This window comes from Cebus imitator, unplaced genomic scaffold (assembly GCF_001604975.1).
Source record: "Cebus imitator isolate Cc_AM_T3 unplaced genomic scaffold, Cebus_imitator-1.0 Scaffold650, whole genome shotgun sequence".
Taxonomy (NCBI): Eukaryota; Metazoa; Chordata; class Mammalia; order Primates; family Cebidae; genus Cebus; species Cebus imitator.
This window is the reverse complement of record NW_016107965.1, coordinates 770,052-797,734: the sequence shown is the minus strand read 5'-3', so window position 1 is coordinate 797,734 and position 27,683 is coordinate 770,052. Positions and strand designations below refer to the sequence as shown.

Here is a 27,683-nt window from a genome sequence, read left to right as displayed (position 1 = left end):
GAGAGAAGGGGTGGCCGTCACCTCTCCCACACCCTCGAGGGCTCACAGGTGCCACATTCAAACAACAGAAGTGCCTACACAGACATTCCTATTCACCCCAAACCCATAAGATGTCACGAGCCTGTGTGTGGTTTCTCAAGACACATCGTTTATTCCATGGGGAAAGGGCCTTGAGGCTGAGGCGCCCCCTGGGGTGGGAGTGGTTGCGGGACAGGAACAATGTTCCTGTGGCTCTTCTGGGGCCCAGGCGGGTCCACGGCTCTTCCCAAGCTCTGCTGGGAGTCCCTTGGCTCCGAGTCCATTTCCAGGTTCTGGACCAGTCTCTGCCTCCCCTATCCTACGCATGGGGACGGATCCCCTCATAGCACCCCCAGGAGGCTGGGTCCCATCCATCCCCAGAGAATTCCCTCCAGGTCGCTGCCTTGTCGTCCTTTTGCTCCAGGCCCTTTGGCAAGAGCTGGGGACCAGGGCCTGGAGATGAGTGGCAGCTCTGGTGGGCCAGCTTCAGAGGCTGACTGCGGGTCTGGGAAGGGGGCTGGGCCAGGAGCCAGGAAGCTCCAAAGCAATCACCGAGGCCTGGGAGCCTGCGTGCAGGGCGTGGGGAGGGCCTGGCTCTCACTCCTGGCCTGGGTGCTCACCCACAGACCACTTCACTTCCCCCGTCCGCAGCGTCACTATGTCCTCGTAGGTGGCTGTCTGGTCAATGTTCAGGCCCTGGAGACATGAAGTAGAGGTCAGGCTGGGGCCATACCCTGACCACACCAGCAGATAGCGGCCACTGACCCAAGGACTCAGAGCTGTGGGGCCTGCCCTGCTCCCTACCTCATAGGTGTGATCTTCCTCCATGCCAGTCTTGCTGTCATCCTGGGGGCAGAGACGTTGGAGATCAGAGTGTTAGTATCCCCCGGCCCCATCCCCCACTGGGCCCGGCTGGGGAGGGCCTGGGGATGAGGAGTAAGGGGTCAGGAGTGAGGTGCATTTTGCAAGAACAGCTGAATGAATGAAGGAAGGAAGGAATGATTGAATAGGTGAGCCAGCAGGGAGGCTCTGGGGACGGGCTTGGCCAAAAAGGCCACAACAAGAGCTGGGGAAGTGCAGACACTGCCTATGTCTGGCCTGTGCAATGGCCTCCTCTGTGGTCCCCCAAGGCTTCCCCTGTCCCCTGATCACCTTGTCCAGCAGCAGGAAGATGGGCACGATGATGAACAGGATGATCAGTAGCGTCTGGATCATGATGATGCTGTCCTTCAACGTGTTCCTCCGCTTCAGCTGTTCCAAGGTGCTGAACCCTGTGGGGACAGGGTGGGGGGTGGTGAGCCTGGGTCAGAGTCCACCTTTTAGGACTCTAAGGGCAGCTCCCCCAGGTCCCAGAGGCTTTCCTGGGTGCTCTAGGGCCATGGCCATTGCTGCAAGAGGCAGGCCGGGGTGGATGGCTACAGGAGCGTCCCAGCCGCCTGGCACACACCCATGACGCGCAGCTCCGTGCCGCAGCCCAGGTAGACCTCCAAGGAGTTGCTGCACTGCTGCTGGCAGAAGTAGATGCCGTTGTCCTCAAACTGGATGTCTTGGATGGTGAGGGTGGTGACAGAGCCGTTCCGGGTCTGATTCATGTGGCCCTGTTTCAGGTTCATCTGCTGGGGCTCCTCATCCATCTTCCGCTTCCGGAGCCAACTCACGATGCTGGAGGTGCCATCCGTGTGGCACTGTATTTTCACTGTGAAGCCCCGTTTCCTTGCTATGAAACGTGGGTACTGCCAGATCTGAGAGCAAGGGCTACCTGTGGGCGCGAAGGCCAGGCTCAGAATTCCTCTTGGCATCTTCCTGACTGCCAGCCCCTGCAGCAGGCCCCTGCCCTGGCTGGCACAGGACCCCTGGGCTCAGTCCTTGCTTCTCAGGGTGTGTGACAGGCAGGAGGTAGAGCCACGTGAGAGGCTGAGCCACGTGAGAAGCCACGGCCAAGCTCTCAGACTCTGCCCCTTCCTGACTGCCCCACCTACCCTTCGATTTTCCTTTAGAAGAGAGCTGGGACCTTGCCATTCCTTCCCATGCCCACTACAACAGCCTGACCTGGGCCACACCCCCAGGACCTGGAGGCACACAGGCCTGGTGCTTCTGCCCCTCCCTTCCCTGGGCTTCCCTGCACCCGCCTGAAATCATCAGTCTCCTCGGTTTCTTCAGGGATACAGGCAAACTCCTAGCCTGGCAACTGAGCCCTTCCTCGGTCGATCCCCACCCCGCCACCTGACTTCCCTCCATCATCCCCCGCTTCCCTCCTGCAGGGACTGGGTCCACTTCTTGCTCCAGAACGCTCTTTCCAGCTTCGACTGCCTTGTTCTCAGCGAGCGCTCCCTGGGAATCCCTGAGCTCCTCACACAGTGACCCTGCCCTGGAGGGCTCACCCGAGGCTCAGCCAGATCCCCAGCTAGACAGGCCAAAGCCTGAGCCCCAGAGAAACCCCCAGGCTCCCCTGCTGTGACCCAGAGTTTATCCCAGCCCCTCAGTGGCCACAGCTGGAGAGCCTGTGTCTCATGAGGATCACAGCGGGCCTGGGGTGGGGTTCGCAGGAGATCCTAAGGAGGCCTGGGGATAGGAGTCCTGGATGGGGAGATCAGACAAGGGCGGGAAGTGGGGCCACCCCCAGGACAGGACCATAGTCGGACACAGGCAAACTTGCCCTCAGAAGGGTGGGTGAGGCCACTGACCTTTGGGATTCCCGTACAGTTCCTCTGAACTGGCTGCTGGCACCGGCTCAGCTGCTGGGAGGGAGGAAGTGGGCGGGGCCAGGTCAGGGCCTCCTCTGGCCCCCGGCTGCCCCATCCCTGCATGCCCTCTAGGTTCCAGAGCTACTTCCTCCTTCCATGACAGCAGCTTCAAGACCCTGCAGTCCTCCCTGCCCCCTGTACTTGAAAGACAGGAGTGGGGTGGGGGTACTGGAAACCTCGCCCCCAGGCCCAGCCCCCAGCCCCCTTTCTGCCTTTGACCCTCAGGGTGGCTTTGAGCAGGCGTCTGAATGAAACAGGCGGGACAGGGAAATCTCAGCATTTTGAGAGGCCAAGACAGGAGGATTGCTTGGGGCCAGGAGTTTGAGACCAGCCTGGGCAACAAGGGAGACCATGTCTCTATTTTTTGTTTTTGTTGTTTTTTTTTTTTTTTAAAGAGAAACAGGAAGAAAGTCACAGCCCGGAGGCTCTTCCATCTCCCAGAGGAGGAGGCCTCATTTGGATCACCCAGGGTCCAGTTGGGACAGCCCCTCCCCTGCCGGCCCCCAGGCAGTGCCCTCAGCCTCTTCCTCCTGAGCCCAGTTCTTCTACGGTCCTGGCTGCTAACTCTGGTTTGCTTCTCATGCCTAGCTCAGCCTGATGCCCTCCAGGCAGGAGTGGGGCTGGGGCCACAGACTCCTGACCCCCTCCCCATGTGCAGCTGACACCCACAGACCCAGGCCCCAGGGCCATGAGAGAGAGAGAGGCAGCAGAAAGAGTGAGGGAAGGGAGGATGGTGGAGGGGGGGGGGGGGGGGGGGTTGGCTGGGCCGCAGGGCCCAGAGAGCTGGAGACACAGCGGACCCCACAGGCCTTGTCCTGGGTACCTGAGAGCAGCAGCAGCAGCACCACCAGCCAGAGGCTGGGCACAGGAGACAACGCCAGCCCAGCCATGGTCACCGCTCTCTCCCCAACCCCAAGCCCGTGACAACGTCGGAGGCTGCCCGGGGGAAAACGTGTAACTGCACCGGCTGCCGCCTATCCCCTCCTCGCCTCTTCCTCACCAGGCCCCTTCCTGCCATGCAAATCGGGACCCAGGGGAGGCACCAGCTCTCTGGGGACCCTGGGGGAGGGCAGGCTCTTGTCAGCTGGGTCGCTAAGGCTTGGCAGTCGCCCAGCTTGAGCAGCACAACTGGGGTCCTCAGTGGATGCCTCTGGGGGCCAGCCTTCTGGGGGCAGCCTGTGCTCCTGTCTCTCTGTGCCTACCCCACTGGTGGTCATCCCCTGGGACAGCCAGCCTCCCCTCTGCCATCTGAGCCTGGCAGGTCTTTATTCCTGGGCCCTGAGCGAAATAGGCACCTGTCCTATGGATGAACTTGAACTTAGCTCCTCTGCCCTGAACTATCCTTCACCCTGCGGGAAGGGGAGCACTAAGGAAGGACAGTGCAGGGGGCCGGGGGCAGCCGCAGACCCAGGCCAGGCACCTGGAGGGGCCCAGAGCAGAGCCTCTTGGCTGGAGTGCAGGCAGCCATGTTGGAAGTTGACCCTGTGGAGGATGGGAACTATAGAGGTTCTTGAGTAAGAGCAGGCCAAGTGTGGCAGCCACCGGGAGAAGGTTCAGTCCAGGCCCCAGTGAGAGGCCTCCCTTCCTCATGCTGTGAAAGCGTTTGTAGGGGCTGCCAAACAGGGTGGAGGTAGGTGGAGACAGCTGTGAGAAAACCCACCATGTAGCCATCGGGGCTTCTTCAGGGGTTCTTAACTGTGGGATTCTGAGTGCATGGAATTGTCTGCAGGTCCAGGGGGTCTTAGGCAGGGAGCGGGGGCTGGTGTGGGAGAGCACTCAGGTCCTCCAGCTGTATCCTCCCTGTCTGCAGGGTGCTGGATGGAGCCACAGTGCTCAGGAACTCATCTAAGCAAATCTTTGGGGCTGCCCCTGGGTCCAATGTAGCCCCTTCAGAGACAGTCTTGTGCAGGCCCCAACCTGCACAACTGTCCACAGCAGGCTTGTGGACCACAGCCCTGCAGCTAAGCCCTCTTTGAGTTTTATGTCTCCTGGCAGCTTCTTTTTTGTATCTCATCCCCAACCCCTGGGAGAGGAAGCAATGCTAAATTGTCAGTGCCCTCTGTCCCCATCTCTCTCCCCGACGATCCTCCATTCTCCAGCCTGTGCTGGGCAGGTCTGTCTGGATTTAGGGAGAAGCAGACCCACCTCCCATGCCACGGCTGGAAGGCAGAGGGTCTAGGCGGTCCCTCTTTGGATCTGGGGCTGGGCCTCACCTTACAAGGCGGGAGCCACTCTCAAGGGGTGCAGGCCAGGATCTGAGCCACAGAAATTGAGGACAGGAGGATTAAGGTTTCATCTGAGGAACAGCTTATTCCGGGCAGTCCCACATGTTCTTGCTTATCTCCAGATGTTCCAAATGAAAAAAAAAAAAAAACATTTCTCTGAAAAGGTGTCAGATGTTCAGTTCATGGAATAAACAGCCCAGAGATGTAAACATCACCTGAGGTCACCATGGGGCCCACAGCCCTGATGCTGGTGAGGGCGGTTGGAGAGAGACTGACGGGGGAGGCGGGGGGCAAAATCTGGGGGCCTCTTGGTTTGGGAAATACTCTTCCTGAGCCCCTAATGACAGAGTCCTTGGTTAGCTTTGAGGCTGGAATCTCCCCTAAGTCGGGGTGTATGACGGGGAAAAGCTTGGGGTACGTTTGTGGTGTGTGTGTGTGTGTGTGTGTGTGTGCATGCTCACACAAGTGTGTGGCCTGGGCCCTGTGGTGTGGGGCCTACTTGGGAAGTGGTCCTGGGGCCCAGGGGACTGCAGGGGGTACAGAGGTTGGGGGGGCAGTTGGCATTCTCCAGACTCACACACATCAACACCTCCCTGGACAGGGATGCAGATGTGGCCTTTGGGCTTCATTCCCATTCATGCCGGGCAGGGATCTGTTTTCAGGAGCGGGGGAAGCAGCGGGGGCCCAACCGCCTGCAGGGTTATTTGTCACAGTTTGGACCAGGCTGTTCCCTCGCTGGTGACAACACCCCTGAGCCCCATCCTGGGCTCATGATGCCCTTTCCTTCCCAGAACAGGAGGCTTCGCAATCCCACCCCTGCCTCTGCCCTCTGCTGCCCCAGGCCTCACATTCCGACGTCTGACAACACCACACTTTCCAGGAAGCCAACAGCAAAATAAGGGATGGGGGGGTCGGGGGAAGGGACAAGGGGCTCAGGGGGTGGGGAAGCAAGAAGGCAGCTATCCCCAGTCACCCTAGGAGTATGGGAGCAGGAAGAACCTCAGGGAGAGAAGAGCTCAGACATCTATCTCCTTCCCCAGCCCAGGTGTCCTGGGTCTGCTTGGCTGCTGAGGCCGGGAAGAGGCCTGCTAAAAAGGACGTGGGTTTGAGTCCTGACCCAGCAGTGAAACCTCCCAGGTTACCAGTGGTTCTCAACTAGGGGTGGCTCTGCCCCCATTGGGGGAGCGTCTGGACACATGTCAGGGCAATCGCGCCGGTCACAATGATGGGTGGGTACCCAGAGGTGGTAGGGCATTGGCTGGCAAAGCAGAGTTCCCTGCCCCACATAACAACAGCACCCCATGAGGCAACACCCATTCTTAACCTCTCAGTGACCAAGGTTCCTCATTTTTGTAAAATAGAAATAATCCCAATAGTACGTTTTTTTGGTTGGTGTTTTCCGGTTTTTTTCTGAGGCAAGGTCTCGCTCTGTTGCTCAAGCTGGAGTGCAATCTCCATTCACTGCAACCTCCACCTCCCTGGCTCAAGTGGCCCACCCACCTCAGCCTCCCGAGTAGCTGGGACTACAGGTGACGCCACCATGCCTGGCTAATCTTTGTATTTGTTGTAGAGACAGATTTCACCATGTTGCCCAGGCTGGTCTCGAACTCCTGAGCTTGAGCAATCCACCCGCCTCAGCCTCCCAAAATACTGGGATTACAGGTGTGAGCTACCATGCCCTGCCAGTTTTTTCATTTTTTAAATTTCATTATTATTATACTTTAAGCTCTGAGGTATGTGTGCAGAGCGTGCAGGTTTGTTCCATAGGTGTACACGTGCCATGGTGGTTTGCTGCACCCATCAACCCATCATCTACATTAGGTATTTCCCCTAATGCTACCCCTCCCCCAATGCCCCACCCCCTGACAGGCCCCAGTGTGTGATGTTCCCCTCCCTGTCTGTGTCCATGTGTTCTCATTGTTCAACTCCCACTTATGAGTGAGAACATGCGGTGTTTGGTTTTCTGTTCTTGTATTAGTTTGCTGAGAATGATGGTTTCCAGCTTCATCCATGTCCCTGCAAAAGACAGGAACTCATCCTTTTTTATGACTGCTAGAGTTTTTGATACACCGCTTTTGCTGTATCACAGAGGTTTTGATAAGTTGTGTTATTATCATTCATTTCAAAGAATTTTTTTTAACTTCCATCTTGATTTCACTGTTAACTCCCAAATCATTCAAGAACAGATTATTTCATTTCCATGTATTTGTTTACTTTTGAGGTTTCCTTTTGGAGTGGATTTCTAGTTTTATTCTGCTGTGGTTGAAGAAGACACTTGATATGATTTTGGTTTTCTGAAAGACACACTTAACACGCATGTTTATAGCGCACAATTCACAATTGCAAAGGCATGGAAGCAACCTAAGAGCCTATCAGCCTATGAGTGGATAAAGAAAATGCAGTGTATATACACCTCTTTATGGAATACTGCTCAGCCATAAAAAAAATAAATAAATAAATGAAATCACATCTTGGAGCAACCTGGATGGAGCTAGAGGCCATTATTCTAAGTAAAGTAACTCAGGAGTGGAAAACCAGATATCCTATGTTCTCACTTACAAGTGGGAGCTAATCTATGGGGATGCAAAGGCATGAGAATGATGTGATGGACTTTGGGAACTCAGTGGGGAACGTGGAAGGAGGGGGAGGGATAAACGACTACACACTGGGTACAGTGTACACTGCTCAGGTGACGGGTCCACCAAAATCTCAGAAATCACCACTGAAGAACTTATCCACGTAACAGAAAAACTACCTGTACCCCAAAGCGATTGAAAAAAAAATGTAAAACCAGTGAGAAGCTCCCACTCCAGGGAGGGAAGACAGCACCCTGGGGGCGCTCAGACAACTCTTGAGATGCTGAACACCTCCGCTCCCCAAAGCACGCACAGAGCTGCAAGCTGGGAAGGGGCTGCAGAGGCAATGGAAGGACATCTCGGGGGCAGCCTGAGAGCCCCTCCCCATCCCCCACGCCAATGCTACATAAACCTCAGGACCCAGAAAGAGAGGGTGTAGACATCCCGAAAAGAATTAACTGCTTACTCGTCTGGAGATTACAGTCCGGGGAGTCAGACGTTGTTACAGAAAAGAAATTTACAGGCTGGGTGCAGTGGCTCTTGCCTGTAATCCCAGCACCTCGGGAGACCAAGGCAGGAGGATCACCTGAGGCCAGGAGGCTGAGACAAGCCTGGGCAACCTAGCAAAACCCCATCTCTACAAAAAACTAGCCAGCTGTGGTGGTGTGCACCTGTAGTCTCAGCTACTCAGGAGGCTGAGGTGGGAGGATTGCTTGAACCCAGGAGTTTGAAGCTACAGTGAGCCATGGTTGTACAACTGCACTCCAGTTTGGGTGACAGAATGAAACCCTATCTCAAAAAAAAAAGAAAAAAAGAAAGAAAAACAAATTACATACAAGATTACATTTCACTCTCTGGGGCTGTGGGCTAAGCCTGCTGCATAAGAATACTCATCACAGGTCCACGTGACCATGGGCTAGCTGGGGTCGGAGGTCAGTCCTGGGGTTAGTGCCTCTGAGTTGAGAGAGAAGCTGTGCTGTGTGCCCCACTGGCACCTTGAGGCCTCTGAGAGGGGCAGAGAAGTGAAGGGGCTTCTGGTGAGGAGAAGCTGGGGACACAGGGTACCAACAGGGACCACCCGGAAGAGAGGGAGTGTGGTGCTGCCTGTTGGGGGGCTGGGGCTTGACCCCTGATTCTGTCTGGTCTCTTGGATTCCAGCTAAGGGGCTTTTGGAAGGAGGCAGGAGAGAGCTGGACTGAGCCAGTGGGTAGAGCTGGGGCCTCCTTATCCTGCCCAGCCCCCTGAGAGGCTCCTGTGTCTTCCACATTTGGCTCCAATCCCCACTGGCCCGTCTTGCTTCTCACCGCCCTCAGCTCCATCCACATCCACACTGACACACAGAAGGGATAAGCCACACACCAGAGGCACCAGGGATGGTTTATTGTAAGAACTGTACAAAGGAGCCCGCCTGCTAGCCTGGTGTGGGACCTGTTCCCCCCAGACCAGGCAGGAATGGGCATCATCTGCAGGGGAGGGGCCACAGGCAGGGAAGGGCTGGACCTTGCTCATCTACTTTTCCTCTGCAGCCTGCACACAGTCCACAGAGAATACCCAGCCAAACACTTCTGAGGCTCCAGGGCCCAGGAGGGCAAGGCAGAGGGGTAGGGTGCTGGGCAGGGGAGGCTGCCCCCATTAGACAAAGCTGAAGGAAGAGATGGAAGGAGTGGAGGCCTCCTTCCATAGAGGAGACACAGGCAGGAGGCAGGGAGCAGGGCTCAGGCCGTGAGAAATGGAGGGAAGGAGAGGAGCTCACTGGGAGTGAGGGACGGGGCTGTGCAGGCAGTGCTGGGAGCAGGCGAGTCAGCACAGTGGACCACAAAGATGACTCTGGCCCGTAGGCATGTCAGGCAGATGTGCACACACAGAGCACACATACATGTCTTGAAGGTTTTGCTGCTTCCTGAATTTTAATAAAACTCTTCATGAGAAACAAGAAGAAAAAGAAGAGGAATTTAGGCCAACAGGATGCCCTGAGTACATCTTGCCACGTGTGTTCACACTCATCCACACACTCACAGCACAGTTCACCCTCCCAGACATGGGAACATGCCCATGGACAGCCCTGCACAGCACGACACAGCAGCCATACTCCATGGACCTTGAAACACTCCAGGGCACACTGACACACATATACACAAAGATACCCAGACACATGTGCATAATGCAGGCACCAGTACACAGTGGTTCACACATACACATACAGTCACACACTTGAACACGCACAGGCCTACAAACATACAAGCAGACACACAGCCACAGGGACACACACAAGTGAATAAACCCAGTGATGCCTGAACGGGTCTTTCACCCCTCCTCCTCCAGGCACAGCCTCTGTTCTCCAGGAGCCTGCAGAGGCCTGGCCCTGCCATGCCCAGAACGGCGGTGCAGCAGAGGTGCCCATTTCCAGCCACAGGAGGTTGGAAGGTTGAGCCTGAGCCAGTCGGGCCTTCCCTGCTGCATGTCCCAGGGTTGAAATCTCTAACCTGAGCTCAACTGAATATTATTAGGATCACTTTGAGGAGAGAGGTGGGAAGGATGAGGGGAGAGAGCGATGGGCGTGGGAGATGAGAAGGAAGATCTCTGAGGCTGGAGGAGGACCCTGGAGCCCTGGCGGTGCTCACGGAGGAATGAGGCAGGGAGAGTGGGAAAGGGCGAGAATCTTCTTACTGAGCAGCAGGTCCCCGCCCCCCGGCTCAGGTCTGGATGCTCAGGCCATGTGCGGTGATCCAGCTGGCAGGACCCAGCCTGTTCAACCCACCTGTGCTTCCTAGAAAAGGACAATTCCCAAATGACATCCTTCCTTCTGCTCTTCCCCTAGGGGCCAGCCAGGGGAGCTACGGACCTGGACATGGCCTGGGAAAAGGTTTTCAGAGTCACCATCTCAGCCTGAAGCAGCAGGATCCAGTGGCCAATCAGGTTTTGAGGCTTTGAGGCGCTATTTCTGAACCAGTCACATTTCCCTTTTCCAGGAAATTCCTGAGCCGGCCTGGTGGGCGAAGCTGCACCCCAGAGTCAGAGAGGGTGGGCTAGTAGTGCCTGGGGTCAGGTGTCTGCACTCCCTGAGGTTAAGACGTCTTTGGGCTGGAGCTGAGGGGTCTGAGCCACTTCCTGGGGAGAGGCCAGTGACCCTTAAGACTGGTGATGGGGGGAAACTGATCCCTCCACCGTAGGCCAGCTCCTTCCCAAGTGAGGGGCAGAGATTTGAATGTTCTGACCTCCCCCAGGCCAAAAGGAGGGGTGACCAGGCCCAGGAGGAGGTCAGAGCAACTTGAAGATTAATTCATGGAGGCAGGGGCCTCAGGCCCAGCATGGAGCCCCTGAGTGCAATTCCCATTTCCCACGGTCTGGGGAAACAGGTGCTTGGGCCTGGGTGTCAGCCCCAGTGTGGCCAAATCCTGTCCCCCAGGAGGGAGCCAGACACAGTCCCAGATTCAAAGCCCTGCTCCCTCACTCTGTGTGCAGGCACCATGGGGGAGCTTTGGGGACTGTGCCGAGAATCAGTGGGCCACCCCGACGCTGCCTGCTAGACGAGAGACTCCTTGACCCCCGGGCGTACCGTCTGCCCTGGCAGAGGGGCGGGAGGCCAGGCAGTGTCTGAGGGGCTGATGGGGGTCAGCCCCATGGGGGGTCCGGCATCCCCTGCCTTGCCCTTCTCCTCTGGGCTCTGTGAGCTGCTGTTCCTGTTCTCGTGACCATACATCTTGCCCATGGTGTTGGCCAGCAGCCCCTCCTTCTCAGGGGCATCGTCCCCGCTGCCGTCGTGGCTGTGGCGGTACATGTAGGATGCCTGCTTCACGGAGCGCTGGAGCAGGTGCCGGCGGTAGGCCCTCTGGATCTTGATGGCACACACCTCCTCGTGCTTCCTCTTGAGGGTGGTGGTGATGGGCTCGTAGGATACCTTGGAGGGGTTGGCTGCCATGAACTTCTCCTCCATGGTCTGCTTGAGGGCATCCATTTCCCCAGAGTCACCCAGGACCTCTTTGGTCAGGGCGAAGAGGATGTCCAGGCAGTGGATCTTGTCCCCCGGCACCATGGGCAGGTCCAGCGTGATGAGCTTGATCTTGTTGGGCTTGGCGATCCGCAGCGGCTCCTGCAAGGTGTCCACAAAGTCTGAGAGGCGGCTATAGGCAATGAACTGGGTGGCGTCAGGGTCGAACTTCTCCCACGTCTCATAGAACATCTCAAAGTCATCCTCACCAAGGGGCTCGCTGCTCTCCTCTGTGGCCACGTTGAAGTTTTCCAGGATGATGGCGATGTACATGTTGACCACAATGAGGAAGGAGATGATGATGTAGCTGCAGAAGAAGCAGATACCGATGGAAGGGTTGCCACAGTCACCCTTGACGCTGGTGCCTGGGTTCTCCAGGCTGGGGTCGCAGTCCGGGGGCCCGCTATTGAGGATGGGGTTGAGGAGCCCGTCCCAGCCAGCTGACGTGGTGATCTCGAACAGGCAGATGATGCTGTTGCCGAAGGTCTCAAAGTTGAACATGTCGTCAATGCCTGACTCCTTCTTGACGTAGGCGAAGTTGGACATGCCGAAGATGGAGTAGATGAACATGACCAGGAAGAGGAGGAGGCCGATGTTGAAGAGGGCAGGCAGTGACATCATGAGGGCGAACAGCAGCGTCCGGATGCCCTTGGCCCCGCGGATCAGCCGCAGGACACGCCCGATCCGCGCCAGGCGGATCACACGGAACAGCGTGGGTGACACGAAGTATTTCTGGATCAGGTCGGAGAGTGCCAGGCCTATGGAGAGGAGCTAGTGAGGATGCCACCTTCGGGGTGCGGGGCTGGCACAGGGTGTTGGGGGCTGGTACAGGGTGTGGGGGCAGGTGGGGCTCGGGGGCCTGGCCTGGTGCACTCTGCTCAAGTCTCAGAGCACAGCCCAGATGACTGACAGGTAATGCTGGGTTCTCCCAGGGGTCTTGGGGCCAGGGGCTGCAGCTTTGCCCTGATGGAACTGGAGGTGGGATACGATGAAGCAGGGGAGGGTAAGGCCCATTTTCAATGCTCTTTGCAAATGTTATTGGTGTGTGTGTGTGTGTGTGTGCGTGCGCGCGTGTGTGTATATGTGTGTGTGTGTGTGATATATATATATATATATATATATATATATCCAGAGAGAGAGAGAGAGAGAGAGAGAGGACAGCTGTGTGACTCTGGGCATACCCTTTCACTTGTTTGTGCCTCAATTTCCTTACCTGTTAAATGGGAACAAGAGTTCCTGCACATGATGTTGTTATGAGCAAGGGGTGAGATGATGCCTGTCAAGCACACAGCACAGCTGATAATAAATGGCAGCTGGTTACTTTCATAACCGCGTGACTGTGCACTTCTCAGTGCACACAGACACTGGAACCATCTTTTACACTTTTCGCTCAGGACGTGGGCACCTCAGCGTGCGTCTTCTGGTCAGCCGTGTGTCCTGAGGGGCACCCATGTGTGCGCAGGTGACAACCTGCCTGTGGGCGAGCCCATGTGCCTTTGTGTGTTGAGAGTGAGTGGCAGGCACACACAGGTGTGTGTCTAGGTGAGCGTGTGGGAGCTCAGGGGCAGGTGTGTGCACCAGGATGGGTCTTCCCGAGGGCCTCATCTCAGGGCTGCCCTGCCAGCCAGGCCCTCCCCGCTCACCCACGATGGACAAGATGACGACCACGAAGTCGAAGATGTTCCAGCCAACGGTGAAGTAGTACTGGCGCAGGGCCAGCATCTTGAGCACGCACTCCCCTGTGAAGATGATGATGAAGATCATGTTGATGTTGTACAGGATGTCCACCTTGAGCTGGCTCTGGTCATCTGTCTCCACCATCATGGTGACCATGTTGAGGCAGATGAGGATCATGATGGTGATGTCGAAGACCTGCTTTGTCACGAGGTCATACACCATGCCCTGGATCTTGTTCTGCAGCGTGGGCGGGAAGGGACAGACACGGGGGAGTCGGTGGCCAGGCCCAGGCAGGGTGTGAACAGGCAGGAGACACAGGCAGGATGGCACACAGCATAGTGGGGGTGGGGGGGGAGAGATGAGAGAGAGAGAGAGAGAGAGAGAGAGAGAGAGAGAGAGAGAGAGAGAGAGAGAGAGAGGGAGAGAGAGAGAGAGAGAGGAGGGCTTGTGGTGGAGTCAGCCAGGGGAGGAAGGGTGACCCATCAGATCATGACAGGTCTGGGACCAGGTCATTTTATGGAGTTCATGGTCCTCCCTTCTCTACCGGGAACCCTTTTTCCCTTCTAGGTCCCTAGATGCTCCTCCCCTTTCTCCCCAAGTCATTGCTCCTGGGGAGGGTATCTGGATATCCTCTTCTTACTCGCCTTGTGGGGGCCCTTGCCCCAGAGGCCACTGAGGTCCCAGGTGGGAGGTAGATGGGCACTGAGGGGCTGTGCAGGGCCAGATGAGGGTGAAGCAGCCACTGGAGTTTTGTGGATAGCCTCTGTGCACACGGTGTCTCTGTGGCACTATAAAGAGGCATCCCTCCCTACAGGTAGACCTGCCCCTGGGGTGGACCCAACCTCACCCAGGGACACAGCCTGGTGTGTGGAGGGCAGGCAACCTTTTACCCCTATCTGTCCCCCAGGCAGGAGCCTGGTACTGCACACAGGACCGGGGACCCAGAAGGGTGGTACCTGGGGCCGGGGAATTGGCTTCTGAGGCTTCTTGGAGCCGAGCTTCTTCATGGCATTATAGTATTTCTTCTGTTCCTCTGTCATAAAGATGTCTTTCCCTCCAAAGTATAATGAGATAGGGCTTGTTAGGTTGGGATGGGGTCCCTCTTCCTGCCTCCAGGACTCCCCTACTCAGGCACCACCTTTCAGGCAGCCCCAGCCCCTGTGGATCAGCCTGGAGGAAGGTGGGGATCTGGAAGGGTCAGAGATGGAGGGACAAGGGGAGATGGGGGACCAAGAGGGATTACAGGTCCAGAGAAGGGTGGGAAGGGGAGTGGGGATTAATGCTGTCCTTCAGCTTGTTTCTGGCCACTTTTCATCAATTTCTGGCTGAGACCTAGAGTAACCCACAAGGCAGGTTGTAGCAGCCTCATTTTACAGATAAGGAAACAGGTTCACAGAGACCAAGTCACTTGTTCAAGGTCCCCTGGTGGGACTGGGACCCAAGCTAGCTGCATGAACCAACAGCCTGGTGGGTGCTCAGGCAGCGTTTGTGGGTTTGCATAGGAGAGAGTGAACAGGGATGCAGGAGGGAGGCCCGGTGTGGGGGGGGGGCCTGGGGGGGCTGCGCTGATACTCATCTTCTTCTTCTGTTGGTTGAAGTTGTCAATGATGACGCCGATGAAGAGGTTGAGGGTGAAGAAGGAGCCGAAGATGATGAAGATGACAAAGTAGAGGTACATGTAGAGGTTCACCTCGTACTGCGGCTGCTCCTCCTTCTGCGGGGGCGCAGGGGCGATGGCATGGGTGTGCATACTGGCTTCTCCCTGTCCCCCACGGCCTGGAGGGCAGGACCCATCTACCCCCAGCCTACCAGGACTCACCTCCCGGGAGTCCACAGCTGCATACATGATGTCCATCCAACCCTTGAAGGTGGCCTGGAAAGTGTGGTTGGGGAGTGAGCGGGGCGGGGTGGGGGCTCCTCCCTGCTCTCATCATCCATGAGTTTCCCTCCCCCACCCAACCTGGTCCTCCCCTGCCAGAGGCCACCAGTCTGAGCCCCTCTGGGCATGCATCAAATAAAGACCAGAGACCCAGACACTGCCTGGGAGTCCCACAGCATTGCAAGCAGGGTGGGCGGTCCCCTAACAAGGAGTGACATTGGGCTCAGGTATCACGAGAGGGACTGCGGTGGGAGGGACTGGGGGAGGGGGCACCTCCATCCAGGTTCCTGGCTGGGGCAGTGGGTCACACTCACCACCTGCAAGAGGGAGAGGTAGCCCAGACCCACGTTGTCATAATTGACCTTGACGTTGAGCCAGCGGACCTGGCCCGTGTGCATGAGGCTCTCGCACTCAGACTTGTTGTTGACCTCGGAGATGTCAAACCTCTCGGAGGTAGTGGTGTTGATGCAGTAGTAGAACTTGCCAGCAAACAGGTTGACGCCCATGATACTGAAGATCAGCCAGAAGATGAGGCAGACGAGCAGCACGTTCATGATGGAGGGGATGGCACCCAGGAGGGCGTTCACTACCACCTGGTGGCCGTGGGGATGGTTCATTGCCAGTGCCTCTCACAGCCTCTGAGAGAGGGCTCCCCATCTCCATGCCACCCAGGGGACCAGGCAGAGCTGGGCATTGTCAATCAGGGAGGGCTTCCTAGAGGAGGGCCAATCTGCTGGGCTGTATGTGTGCAGGTGGGGGGCAGTGAGGGGGTGGGGTAGGGAGCGGCAGGCCTGGTGCTCAGGAGGGCTCTCTGCTTGGCTGGAGCCATCAGTCCGGAGTGGGGGTGCTGGGTTTCTCTGGAAGCAGCCCAGTCACGGGTCACCAGGCAGGAGACAAACACTCTTTGCTCAGCCCCCATAGGAAACTCAGCCCACGTGACCCAGCCCCTGCTCATGGGTTCTCAGCCCCAGAGACCCAGACACAGGCACAGAAAAGAGGGCAGCAGGGTCTCTGCAGCAGCAGGAACCCTGGGACTGAAGCCTTGCCCCCACCAGCCCTAGTCACACAGCCCACCCAACCACTGCACACTGGGCTGGATCTGAGACCCTGCTCTTTTTAAGGAGGAGCCGTTTCATGACCTCCACAGAGGGTGGCACAGCCTGGTGGTACCCAGGGGAGCTCTATTCCTGGCTGGGGCACCGACCAGCTGTGTGGCCACAGGCAGCTTGTTTCCCCTCAGTGGGAGGGTTCACTGGCTCTGGGGTCAGAGGGCCCAGCATTCAGCTGGCCCCTGGCAGGGACAGGAGGGGGCTGCTTGGGTGGGCTCGCCATGGCCTGTGGATTTGCAGACATCTGTCCCGCTGGAGCAGGTCTTGCTCCCGGCAGGCCTCCCTTCCCGGAGAAGTCCTATTTTTCTTGCCCCAACCCTGTGTTTACCTGCCACTTCCGCTTTCCAGGGCCTGAATGGATCTTCCCCAAAGTCACCCCAAGCTCAAGGGCATGGCCCCGACCAAGACGCCAAGCTCATCGGTGGGGGATGAGGGGGAGACTCAGAGCCAGGGTGCAGGTACCTTGTTTCAGAGCCCTGGGTGGCTCAGTCTGAGGCTGGGAGAGCCACCCATAAACCCACTTGTAAACCACCCATAAACACCACATAAACCTGCCTTCCTTCTTCCTCTTCCCTGGCTGTGGGGCCCTCCTGGGAGCTTCTGCAGACTCTGCTGCCCCCAAGTAGTGGCAGAGGTAAGCTAAGGGTGGGCTGGATCGAGGGCTGAGGGCGGGAATGGGGCAGACAGAAGATGGGCTGCGGGGAGGACAGCTGGGGAGGTGGGGGCCAGACCTGGCCTCAGGCAGGGCTGAGGATCTAAGCTCTCTGCCTCCCCCTGGTGGTGGCTGGAGTATAGACATGCACCCTCCACCCCGCCCTGAGAGTGACCCGACCCCAAATCCCCAGCCCACCCCAGAGGCCCCTTCAGCACCCACCCTCATGCCCTCGAATCGGGACAGTGCTCTCAGGGGACGCAGAGCCCGAAGGGTCCGCAGGGATTTGATGGGTCCCAGCTCCGAATAGCCCAGCCAGTTGGCCACCAGGCTGATAATGGAGACCTGCAGGGGAGGGGTGGGGGGGTCAGTACGTGCAAGGCCCCAGCCTTCCCCCAAGCCCAGGCAACGGGGTCTTCCTGGACTCACAGCTCCTGGCTGTCTCCCATAGATCCTCTCCCTAGTGGGTGGTCCTGTCTGTTGGGAAGAGCTGCCCTGGGACCTGTCCCAGCACCTGTAGGAGCCCAGGTGCCACCTCAGTGATGTCATCAACTAACTGGGGATGGCCATGAGTGGGAGGGATGGTATCTGACTCCCTTGAGAGGCCCATGAGCCCATCTAAGAGGGTAAGAAAATCCTCCACTCGCCAGGTGTGGTGGCTCACACCTGTAATCCCAACGCTTGTGGGAGGCTGTGACGGATGGATCACCTGAGGTCAGGAGTTCCAGATCAGCCTGGCTAATATGGCGAAACCCTGTCTCTACTTAAAAACAACACAAAACAAAACAAAAATTAGCGGGGCGTGGTGGTGGGAACCTGTAATCCCAGCTACTTGGGAGGCTGAGGCAGGAGAATCGCTTGAACCCAGGAGGTGGAGATTGCAGTGAGGGGTGATATTGCCACTGTACTTCAGTCTGGGTGACAGAGCAAGATTCCATCTCCAAAAAAAAAAAAAAAAAAAGAAAATCCTCCACTCCTGACCAGGCGTGGTGGCTCACACCTGTAGTCCTAGCACTTTGGGAGGCCGAGGTGGGAGGAGGATTGCTTGAGCCCAGGAGTTCAAGACCAGCCTGGACAATAATCTTAAAAATAAATAAATAAAATGTATAAAGCAAGAAACTCCTCCACTCCTATTGGCAGTGATGGTCAGTAGCCCTCCTGCCTGCTGTCCTCCTGGTCCTTATTCCCCTCCTGGACAGCTGTGTCTGAGAAGGGCAGCGCCGATCAAGGGTCTGCCTCAGGCAGGTCCTGCCGCTCAGGGCCTGGGATTCTTGAGGTCCTTGCCACATTGACAGCCTCTGGATGTGGCTACAGGGCCGATGTGGCAGGGACTCACGTCCACGATGAGGAAGTCGAGCCAGCACCAGGCATTGGTGAAGTACACCTTGAAGCCGTAGGCCACCCATTTGAGCAGCATCTCCATGATGAAGACGTAGGTGAAGACTTTGTCGGCGTATTCGAGGATGGTGCGGATGACTCGCCGCTGCTCGATGTAGATGTCCTCGAAGGCCTGGGGGCACCAGCACCACCAGGGTGGCCGGGGGTCCAGCAGGCTGGGGCGGCAGCCACATCCCCTGCCCTGCTTGATGCTGCTGGTTCCCGGGGGTCTACCATGGGGGCCAGCCCAGGGGACAGGCTGTCCACATCTCCTGGACTCCCACCATCCATCACGGGGATGAGCGCATTTCTTGGTGGGGAGAGGTCCCTCAGCCCTCCTTCCCCAAGCCCAACAACAGCAAATTACAATCATCTGCTGGGTCCACAGCGACAAACCTTCAGTCCTGAGCCCCACATGCACCCCTACTTCCCAGGGCCCTCCTGCCTCCCCATCGGCAGGGCGTGCACAAAAGTCAGCGCCCATGGAACAAGGGAGGCACCTCTGCCATGTTGAGTCAGCACATTCTATAACATATCCCGGAAGCACAGTGAGTTCCTTTAGGGTTCTCAGGGTTTGGGACTGACCAGGGCATGGCCCTTCCTGTGTGTGGAGACAGGGAGCCCCCAGAAGGCCTGCTGCGGGCCTGGCCCCTGCCCCTGCCCCATGCTCCCAGGTGGTGCCTACCAGAGCTCCGCTGCTGAGCAGGATCATGAAAACAATGAAGGTCTCGAACCAATTGTGCTCGACAATCTTGAAGCAGGCCCTGCGAAGAGTCCACCACTTCTTCCCTCGGCCCTGGGAGATGTCCACGTAGAGGCAGGGCCAGCGCTGCACGCAGGCTGATGGGGGCAGGGACAGGCACCACATCACGGGCCTGGGGCTGCCTTGGGGTGCACAGTCAGCACCCTCCCGCGGCGTCCCAGGATGCCCTTCTCCAGGACCCCCACCTCCTCCCTCACCCAGCTCTATCTGGCTCTCATGCGGGGCTCAGGGCCTCCCTTCACAGCCCCATCCACCATGCGACAACTGCTGCTGGAGGTGGGCATGCAGAGGAAAGGCGTCCTGGCCCCCCCGCGGTGCTGCTGCTCTTAGCCACCCCACCCCACCCCCCACCTTTCCCAGGCCATCTCCATCCTACGCAGCCCAGCAGGCTGTATGGACAAGGACATTTCTCCAGGGCTGTGTCCTGAAGGCCTCACTCCCTGAAGATGGAGGGGAGGACAAGGAGGAGGAGGATCTAGGCAGCTGACACCTGCTCTCCTGCACGTTCGCTCCAAGCCAGGCCCACACCAAGGGCTCTGCATGGATGTGCCACAGCTCTGAGCGCACACGGCCACCAGCCCTAGGCTTGCAAGGCATGGAGGCCAGCCGGGCAGCCCCTGGTTCGTGTGCTTCTAGCCCTGGTGTAGCCTGCCCTTTGCAGGGGTGCAGGCCTGGGAGAGACACCCAGGTGAGGTGGGGGGTGCTCTCACCCTCGGTGAAGCACTCCTCAGGCTGCTCCTCGGGGTTCTCCTCTGCCTGCTCCTCAGGGTCCTCCGCTGGGGGCTTGTAGTCAGCCGTGCTGCAGACGGAGGAGTTCCCGTCGTAGAGGGGCTGTGGTGGCTTCTGCAGAGGCCACAGCGTCATGTGACCCCTGGGTCCCTGAGAGACCCTCTCATCCTCCCACCAGATGGGGCAGGATGGGAGACCAGCAGGGAAGGGAAGCAGAGAGGGAGGAGCAAACTCATTCATTCATTCATTCATTCACCCAGCCCTGGATGGTTGAGGAATCATGAATCGTGGAGACATAGGCAGCCCTCGTCATACCCGCACGGCACTTACATGAGGAGTGGGGCAGGACTGATGCCTGGGAAGGGGCAGTGAGGGCATGAGTACACATGCGAAGGCCTCGGATAAGGGAGGAGGCGGGGACCCTGGCTCCAGTGGGGCTGTGGGAGGCATGGGGAGCCTGAAGGTAGCCCTGAGGGGACAGGGGTATGAAAAGGGGTCAGGATGGAGCCAGGCTGTCACAGCGCAGAGCATGGGTATGTGGTGCCCCTAGCGTCTGAGCCTTCCTACACCCAGGGTCTGTTTGGCTGAGGAATCCAGAAAGGGTGGAAAATGTTCCCCAGCCAAAGCCTTCATCCCGCGCCAAGGGAACCTGATCAGCGTTGGGGGCGGGAGTCGGGGAGGCTCAGCCAGGTCTCCTCCCACCTCCTCCTGCTGGGCCAGGCCAGCTTCCCAGCCCCAGCCTCCACCCAGCAGGGGACCCCTTCAAGGCTGAGGGTGAGGCCCCGAAAGGAAGGAAGAAGAGGGCAACTAAGGGGGCAGCTCTGTATCCAGAGTGGTGACCAGAAAACCACCACAAATGGGTCCTTGTTTTCAGTTGATAAAAAGGGAAACTGAGGCACAGAATGTTAGGTCAGCCAGGGCAACCACTGAGTTGCCCCAAATGTGCATCAAACTCCCAAAATCACCCTTGAAGCTGGGCTTGCCCTCCTTGAGCAAGTCCCCAGGCCCCAGCCCCGTGGAGCCTGAGATTTTGGTGCTCTCCAGCCCCCACCTCCCTGCCCCGCCCCCCCCACCCGCCACCTGAGTGCCTCATACCGAGGTCTTGCCCGGGTATTTATAGCTCACAGGCACTCAGCCCCTGGTAAGCCAGCATGCCACATATTTGGGGGGAATAAGGAGTCAAAAGCTTTCAGGGCAAAGTTCATTAGGCTCAAGCTGATGGCGCCGGGGTGGGCAGGTGCCCCCATCCTAGCTTCTGTGAGAGTCCTTTCCCTGCCAGAGCTGGAGGTGGGGAAGGGGACTCAAGACCCAGAGAGGGTCTCAGTTCAGGCCCCAGCTGCTGGAGGTGACCACCACTAAGTTCCTGTCCCTTCCTCGCCCTCGAAGTGGAGGGGTGGGGAGGGGCATCTGAACCCAGCAGCAGGCCTCCCACGGCTGAAGGGTCAGGGCTCCTGCCTGAGGCTTCTGCTCTCCTTGTCCCCAACTCCTGTTGACCCCCTGGCTCCTCTCCTGAGTCCCCCGCCTAGATCTGGCACCTTGGCTCACACTGGGAGGTTAGGAGCAGCCCCAGGTGGAGTCCAAACACAGATAGAGGATAAATGTGAGGACTGGGCAAGGGGCTTTAACCCCAGAGGAGAACTAAGAGAGGCCTCTGGGGTCCTGGTCCGGCAGCGGCGGTGCCCACGTAAGAACAGCATGTCCAAGAGCACCACCTGCTGGTGAGAGGGGCCCAGGCAGCGTTCTAGGACAGGCATGAACAGAGGGTTTCAGGACAGGTAGGGCCGATCAGAATAACCACATCAATAACGACAGTGACAGCCGCCACTCACAGGGCGCTGACTGCATGCTTTACATACAGCGTCCCGCATAACGCTTGCAACAATGCCACAGGGCACCACCCCCATTTTACAGCTGGAGAAGCTGGGGCTCAGAGAGGACTCAGAACTTGCTCAAGGTCACAGGAGAATGTGAAGCCGGGTCTGTTTGAGCCCCGGCCCTGGCTCACCTTGCCATCCTCAGGCTCCGAGAAAGTGTCAGTTTCCTCCTCGGTAGGCATCTCCAGGTCAGACTCCTCGGAGGCGATGGGCACCTGGATGGTCAGGTAGGGGTTGTTGATGAAGTTGAGGTGGTCCAGCTCGATGCTGGATGGAGGGCCGTCAGCCAGGCCCATGTGGTTCAGGATGTGATTGTCCTTCTTCAGGTCTTCCTGGGGCGGCTCCTTCTTCTCATCCTCAGGGGCAGTCTCCCCGGCCTCTCCAGCCTCCCCGGCCCCAATAGGCTCCCCGAGGCTGAGCATGATGTCCTTGGGGCTCAGGATCTTGCCATGCAGCAGCCCCAGGAGGAAGGCCTTGGCAAAGCCGATGCCCCACTTGATGCGTCCGATGGCAATCTGCAGGTTATTCATCTCGCCGTCCTCATCCTGGACTGCCAGGCTGTCGGCGCTGAAGGAGCTCAGCAGCAGAGCCAGGAACAAGTTCAGGACCTGGGACATGGGGTCGGGGGGAGCCTCACATCAGTCCCTGGAACCCAGAGGGTGCCACCTTCAGCCAGCACAGGGGTCCTCGGCTACAGATCTGAACTACCACATGTTGGGCATTTAAAAGAACAGCGCCTAAGAGGTGTTCACAACTGCTCATGGAGGTGATGGTTATTATCCCTTCTGCAGCTGGGGAAACTGAGGCTTGGGCTTCTGAGAGGACTCTGCTACCCAGGTCAGAGGCAGGGTTTAGGAAGGCCTGCTGGGGGACAGGGACTCTCTCTATGACTGTCTTTTTTTTTTGTGTGTGTGAGATGGAGTCTCGCTCTGTTGCTCAGTCTCGCTCGAGTGCATCGGCGTGATCTCTACTCACTGCAACCTCCACCTCCAAGTTCCAGTGATCCTACTACCTCAGCCTCCCAAGTAGGTGGGATTACAGGCCTGCACCACCATGCCAAGGTAATCTTTATATTTTTTGTAGAGACAGGGTTTCAACACGTTGCCCAGGCTGGTCTCAAACTCCTGACCTCAGGTGATCTGCCCACCTTGGCCTCCCAAAGTGCTGGGATTGGAGGCATGAGCCACCGCGCCCTGCCCATGACTGTCAAATTATCTCCACTCCCCGAGGATGCAGAACAAAGAACTGGGCTCAAGTCGCCAAGCTTCCAGGACTTACTGGGAACCTTAATCTTTTGTGCCTTCTTTTCTTCCTCTGTTAAGTGGGACTTTAATAGAAAGTGGGACTTTAATAGACCCTGTGCTCCTGGTGTGCAGAAACCTGGCCCCTACTGCTCTGGAAGGGCCATCTGACCTACTATTTACCCTCTTTTCTCCTCTGGGGTTTTCCGACTCCATCTACTCTAGTCCTCATCCCACATTCCTATGGAAAGAGACTTAAGAGGCTACTGCTCTTCCCCCAGCACCCCCACCCATTTTACTTTCCAGTGGACAGACATTTCCTGAGCCCCTGACACTACATGAATGGCCTCAGGGAGCTCACAGCCCAGCAGACACAGAGAGTGGATCAGACACACGCAATACTGTGGGTTTGGGTGGCAGCAGAGACTGGGGTGCACAGCTTTTGAAACTGTATTGCAGAGCTCTGAACCCCAGTTTATTAGCTGTGTGCTCTGAGGCAGTTTGCTTCACTGCGCTGTGCCTCAGTTTCCTCATCTGTAAAATGGAGATGATGCCAATGCTCCTCCCATTGTTGTGAGGATTAAAAGATCAATACAAGACCAGGCACAGTGGCTCATGCCTGTAATCCCAGCACTTTGGGAGGCCAAGGCAGGCGGATCACAAGGTTAGGAGATCGAGACCATCCTGACTAACACAGAGAAACCCCATCTCTACAAAAAATACAAAAAATTAGCCAGGCGTGGTGGCGGATGCCTGTAGTCCCAGCTACTTGGGAGGCTGAGGCAGGAGAATCACTTGAACCAGAGGCAGAGGTTGCAGTGAACTTTGATGGGGCTACTGCACTTCAGCCTGGGTGACAGAGCAAGACTCTGTCTAAAAAAAAAAAAAAAAAATCAGTACAAATAGAGCATGCAATAGGAACTCAACACATGTTGGCTATTAATTATGTTCGAAATAACAGAAAGCTATACAAGGTGCTCCAGCCTGGCTGACATGGTGAAACTCCATCTCTACTAAAGGTACAAAAGTTAGCTGTGCGTGGTGGTATGCACCTATAATCCCAGCTACTTGGGAGGCTGAGGCAAGAGAATCACTTGAACACGGGAGGTGGAGGTTTCAGTGAGCCCAGATCGTGCCACTGCACTCCAGTCTGGGTGACACAGCAAGACTGCCCCCTGCCCTCCCCCAAAAAAAAGAGAAAGGAAGGAAGGAAGGCTGGCTATGCAAGATGTAAGGAAGAGTATGATTAACTCTGAGGCCAGCTCAGCATTTTATAGGTGAGGAAACAGTTCCAGAGAGGTGGCGTGGCTTGCCCTAGGACACATGGCTTAGCCAGAACTAGAACCAGGCTCCCAGTCATTGTACAGCTTTAGAAGGCATCATTCACTTAGACTACAAGGTGAATGGCAGCCCTGAAGGTCTGCAATGTAGTCGCCCTTCCTTCTACCAGTCCACCTGGCCCTGGGCAGTGGGAGGAAGGGGAATCCTGTCTGGGGTGAGGGTCCTGGCTCCTGTCAGCCAGAAGCATAGCCGGGAGTCCTGGGGTAGTGGAGCACGTGGGGGTGGAGAGCCTGCACTTGCGGATCCGCCACCCTTGGCCGTCTCCTCGGTGGGGCTCACTGCTGGCTTTCTCCAGCCTCCTCCAAGGTCTTCTCGTCATTGTCTTTACCACATTCTGTTGATTATATTCTGTTAATCATGTTCATATACTCTCTTTACAAAATATCTTAAAGCCCTGTTTGAGAGAACGTGCTGGGAGAATTTCCGCGGCTCCCCTCCTCCCGCTACGTCCCTTGGCAGCTTTGCTGCCTTTGCCCCCAACCAAAACACATTAGTCTTCCTTCTCCCTCTCTTGGGGGGAGGCATCCAGTTGCCAGAAACACATCTGAGATGGGAATTAGCTGCTCTCTGGGTCAGCAGGGTTTGCACACGGCTCCTGCCCAAGACAGAAATAGCCGCCCTAGGCAGGGGGAGGGCAGGGAGGGGAGGGGGCCGACATCAATTTCCCTGGGGGTTCTGTGCTTTGGGTTACTGGTGACCTAGTCACTTCCTCTTCTTCTTCACAGTTACCCACAGGAAGTGACCAAGTGCCATGGGCGCAGGGGACGCGGGTCTTCACACTCTCTGGCAGGGTGCCCTGGTGGCCTCTGGCAGACGCCTGCTTCTCTGAAGCCTGGGGAGGTGGTGGGAGGGGCAGTGCCCAAGGAGCTGACAGTGCTGCCTCCCTGGGCTGCTCCACTCCGTCTGAGCAAACTGGGAGAGCCACAGAGCTGGGCTGGGAAAGGATGTGGTATGTGTGTGCACGTGTCTGTGTGATGGGGGTGACAGGTACATGGAGGCAGGACCTGCGCTGGTTCCAGATTCTGCAGCCAGACCACAGGGATTCCCATCCCGCACATGGGACAGATTCACCTCCCTGAGCCTCTGCTTCCTCATCTATAAAACAGATGAACCGGCGAACCCTCACAGGTGAGTGTGAGGAGGAGGTGAAATGAATACACACAAAGCACCCAGAATGCTAGGTAAATGCTAAATAAATGTCAGCTGTCAGCATCCTTCTGCTGGTGCTGACATTATCGTTATTACGATACTCTTATCATTGATGTTAGTGTTACTGGAGTTGTACGGACCCAGTTCCAGTACCAGCTGTTTCTCACTAGTTGTGCGGTTCTGGACAGGCCTCCCCGAGAGCGTGGAAATAACATTACCTGTCTCATGGGTGGCTGAGAGGATTAGGGACCATGACCGTATAGCCCTTTGTGCTGGGACTGACACACAGTAGGGGCCCCACTGCCAGTACAGGAGCGTCACCCTGGTGGTGGGAACCTAAACCAGCACTGCCCCGCCTCATGCCTGCAACACTTGCAACCCCAGCCACGTGGTCAGGCACTTTGGTAAGCACTTGTAAGCGCATGCATCATATAATCCTCTCGACCACCCAGTGGGAGAGTCATCCTCACTATCATCCCCATTTTCCAGATGGGAAAAATGAGGCCCAAAGGGGTTAAATAATGGGTTCAAGGTTTTCCAGTCAGTGAGTGGCAAAGTGGGGTCTTGGAACATTTTTGAGTTTCTGCAGAGAGACAGCAACCCCCTGCAGACTCAGTCACTCCCAAATCCTTAGACTTACATCCACAAACTCCTACTCAGGGTCTGCTGTCCCCATCCCCAATCTTGCCCTAAAGTTAGGCCTGCGCACCTTCCCTCTCTCTCCCCACTCCCCAAGATCCTCCTTTCAGGCCCGGGTTCTCCTCTGTAGCTGCAGCGCAGTCTTATCTAGCAGCCAAGGTGATACCATTTCCCGCTCTGGGTGCTGCCCCCAGCCGGAGACCAGTGATATCTGAGAAGCGCTGTGCCCGCAGCTCAGGGATTCCACAGGCCCTTGGGGAACATGGGGACAGGCATCTTCCTAGTCCCTGTTGCCCAGGGCAGTGCCAGGCACTGTAGGGGGCAGGTGGGCACAGCACTGCAGGGCTCTGGCAGTGGTAACCTCCACTGCCACCCCAAGAAGGGAAGGAGTCAGGGTCACCTCCAGCGGCCCTAGCCACAGAAATGCTGGCCAGCTGGACCACAGCCCTACACCCTGGCTCTCACCTCCTGGCCCCTTCCCCTGCACCAGCCCCACATGCCAAGTCCTGAGCCACGGCAAGCAGCAGAAGAAATACAGTTTATGCCATCTCTGCATTTTCCCAATACCTGCACCTGTTTCTTTTTTTGTTTTCTAGAGATGTGGGTCTCGCTCTGCCCCCCAGGCTGGAGAACAGTGGCAGGATCATAGCTCACTACAGCCTCAAAGACCAGGGCTCAAACAAGCTTCCTGCCTCAGCCTCCCAAGTAGCTGGGTTTGGTGTGTGTCACCATGCCTAGCTACTTTTCCATTTTTCCATTTTTTATAGGTGGGGGGGGCGTCTTGCTATGTTGCCCAGGCTAGTCTTGAACTCCTGACCTTGGCCCCCCAAAGTGCTGGGACTACGGGCACAAGCCACCACAGCCAGCCTGATTCTCTTTTTTCGCAGCCTGGACCATAGGCTCTAGAGCAGAGGAGGTCAAGAGGCTGGGAGAAAGCCAAGAGGCCCAGGTTCCCCCACAACACTGTGTCTTTGGACATACGATGGCATCATCTTTGCAGTAACCCCAGGAGGTCCCTGTTGTTTGTCTTCTATGTGAAGGTTAGAGAATCCAGCCTGACTAGAGAGCAGCAATTAGCTCAAGGTCACACAAACGATGGCAAAGGAGCTGGGACTGGAATGTGCGTCTGTCTGACTCATTATCAGGTTGCTTTACTCAAAACGTTAGGTTCCAACAGCGCTACTCACAGCGTGGTCCCAGAGCCAGCATCAGCAACCACTGATCTGTCAGAAATGCAGATCCCCAGGCCTAGGCCCAAAGCTGCTGAATCAGACACTCTGGAGGTGGCGCCAGGATCTGTGGTTTAAGTAACTCCTAGGTGATTCTTACACAGTTTAAAATTTGAGAACTACTGGGTTCAACCACGTAAAATTGCCATTTTGGAGAGGATGTGCTGGGGAGATAGAAAACAGTCAAACATGCTGGGCGCAGGGGCTCGCACCTGTAATCCCAGCACTTTGGGAGGCCAAGGTGGGTGTATCACCTGAGGTCGGGAGTTCGAGACCAGCCTGACCAACATGGAGAAACCCCATCTCTACTAAAAATATAAAATTAGCCAGGCATGGTGGTGCATGCCTATAATCCCAGCTACTTGAGAGGCTGAGGCAGGAGAATCACTTGAACCCGGGAGGTGGAGGTTGCGGTGAGCTGAGATCGCACCATTGCACTCCAGCCTGGGCCACAAGAGTGAAACTCTATCTCA

General features: G+C 56.9%; 2 protein-coding genes across 3 annotated transcripts in view; both read right to left on the bottom strand.

Moving 5' to 3' along the window:
* Window positions 1-126: 126 nt before the first annotated feature.
* On the bottom strand, window positions 127-3,745 carry CD79B (CD79b molecule). Of its 2 annotated transcripts, none has more exons than XM_017517877.2 (6): window positions 3,586-3,742; window positions 2,703-2,756; window positions 1,466-1,777; window positions 1,171-1,289; window positions 823-864; window positions 127-714 (listed from the first exon to the last, which is right to left on the bottom strand). In XM_017517877.2, the coding sequence occupies exons 1-6, from the start codon at window positions 3,650-3,652 to the stop codon at window positions 616-618; spliced, it is 693 nt and encodes a 230-aa protein (XP_017373366.1). In that variant the 5' UTR covers window positions 3,653-3,742; the 3' UTR covers window positions 127-615. The 2 variants fall into 2 exon arrangements, with proteins under 2 accessions (XP_017373366.1, XP_017373367.1); XM_017517878.1 differs by having other exon boundaries at window positions 129-714; window positions 2,703-2,753; window positions 3,586-3,745.
* A 5,176-nt stretch (window positions 3,746-8,921) lies between these two features.
* The window catches only part of SCN4A (sodium voltage-gated channel alpha subunit 4), a 51,157-nt gene continuing 32,395 nt past the window's right edge, over window positions 8,922-27,683 (bottom strand). Inside the window, exons 14-25 of the mRNA XM_017517843.2 lie at window positions 24,900-25,025; window positions 21,743-22,219; window positions 19,719-19,851; window positions 18,931-19,085; window positions 18,205-18,378; window positions 17,091-17,213; window positions 15,422-15,700; window positions 15,048-15,101; window positions 14,805-14,942; window positions 14,185-14,289; window positions 13,195-13,465; window positions 8,922-12,309 (exon numbers count right to left, since the gene is read on the bottom strand). Coding sequence (XP_017373332.1) covers window positions 11,087-12,309; window positions 13,195-13,465; window positions 14,185-14,289; window positions 14,805-14,942; window positions 15,048-15,101; window positions 15,422-15,700; window positions 17,091-17,213; window positions 18,205-18,378; window positions 18,931-19,085; window positions 19,719-19,851; window positions 21,743-22,219; window positions 24,900-25,025 — 3,258 coding nt within the window. The 3' untranslated portion in view covers window positions 8,922-11,086. The remainder of the gene's footprint in view (window positions 12,310-13,194; window positions 13,466-14,184; window positions 14,290-14,804; window positions 14,943-15,047; window positions 15,102-15,421; window positions 15,701-17,090; window positions 17,214-18,204; window positions 18,379-18,930; window positions 19,086-19,718; window positions 19,852-21,742; window positions 22,220-24,899; window positions 25,026-27,683) is intronic.

What these genes read in the sequence shown, in the direction of transcription:
- CD79B (XM_017517877.2), bottom strand. Translation starts at nt 3,652, where the DNA reads ATGGCTGGGCTGGCGTTGTCTCCTGTGCCCAGCCTCTGGCTGGTGGTG. An exon ending in GCTGCTGCTGCTGCTCTCAG is followed by an intron (nt 2,757 to 3,585) that starts GTACCCAGGACA and finishes CCTCCCTCCCAG; the next exon opens with CAGCTGAGCCGGTGCCAGCA. An exon ending in AGGAAGATCACACCTATGAG is followed by an intron (nt 715 to 822) that starts GTAGGGAGCAGG and finishes TCATGTCTCCAG; the next exon opens with GGCCTGAACATTGACCAGAC.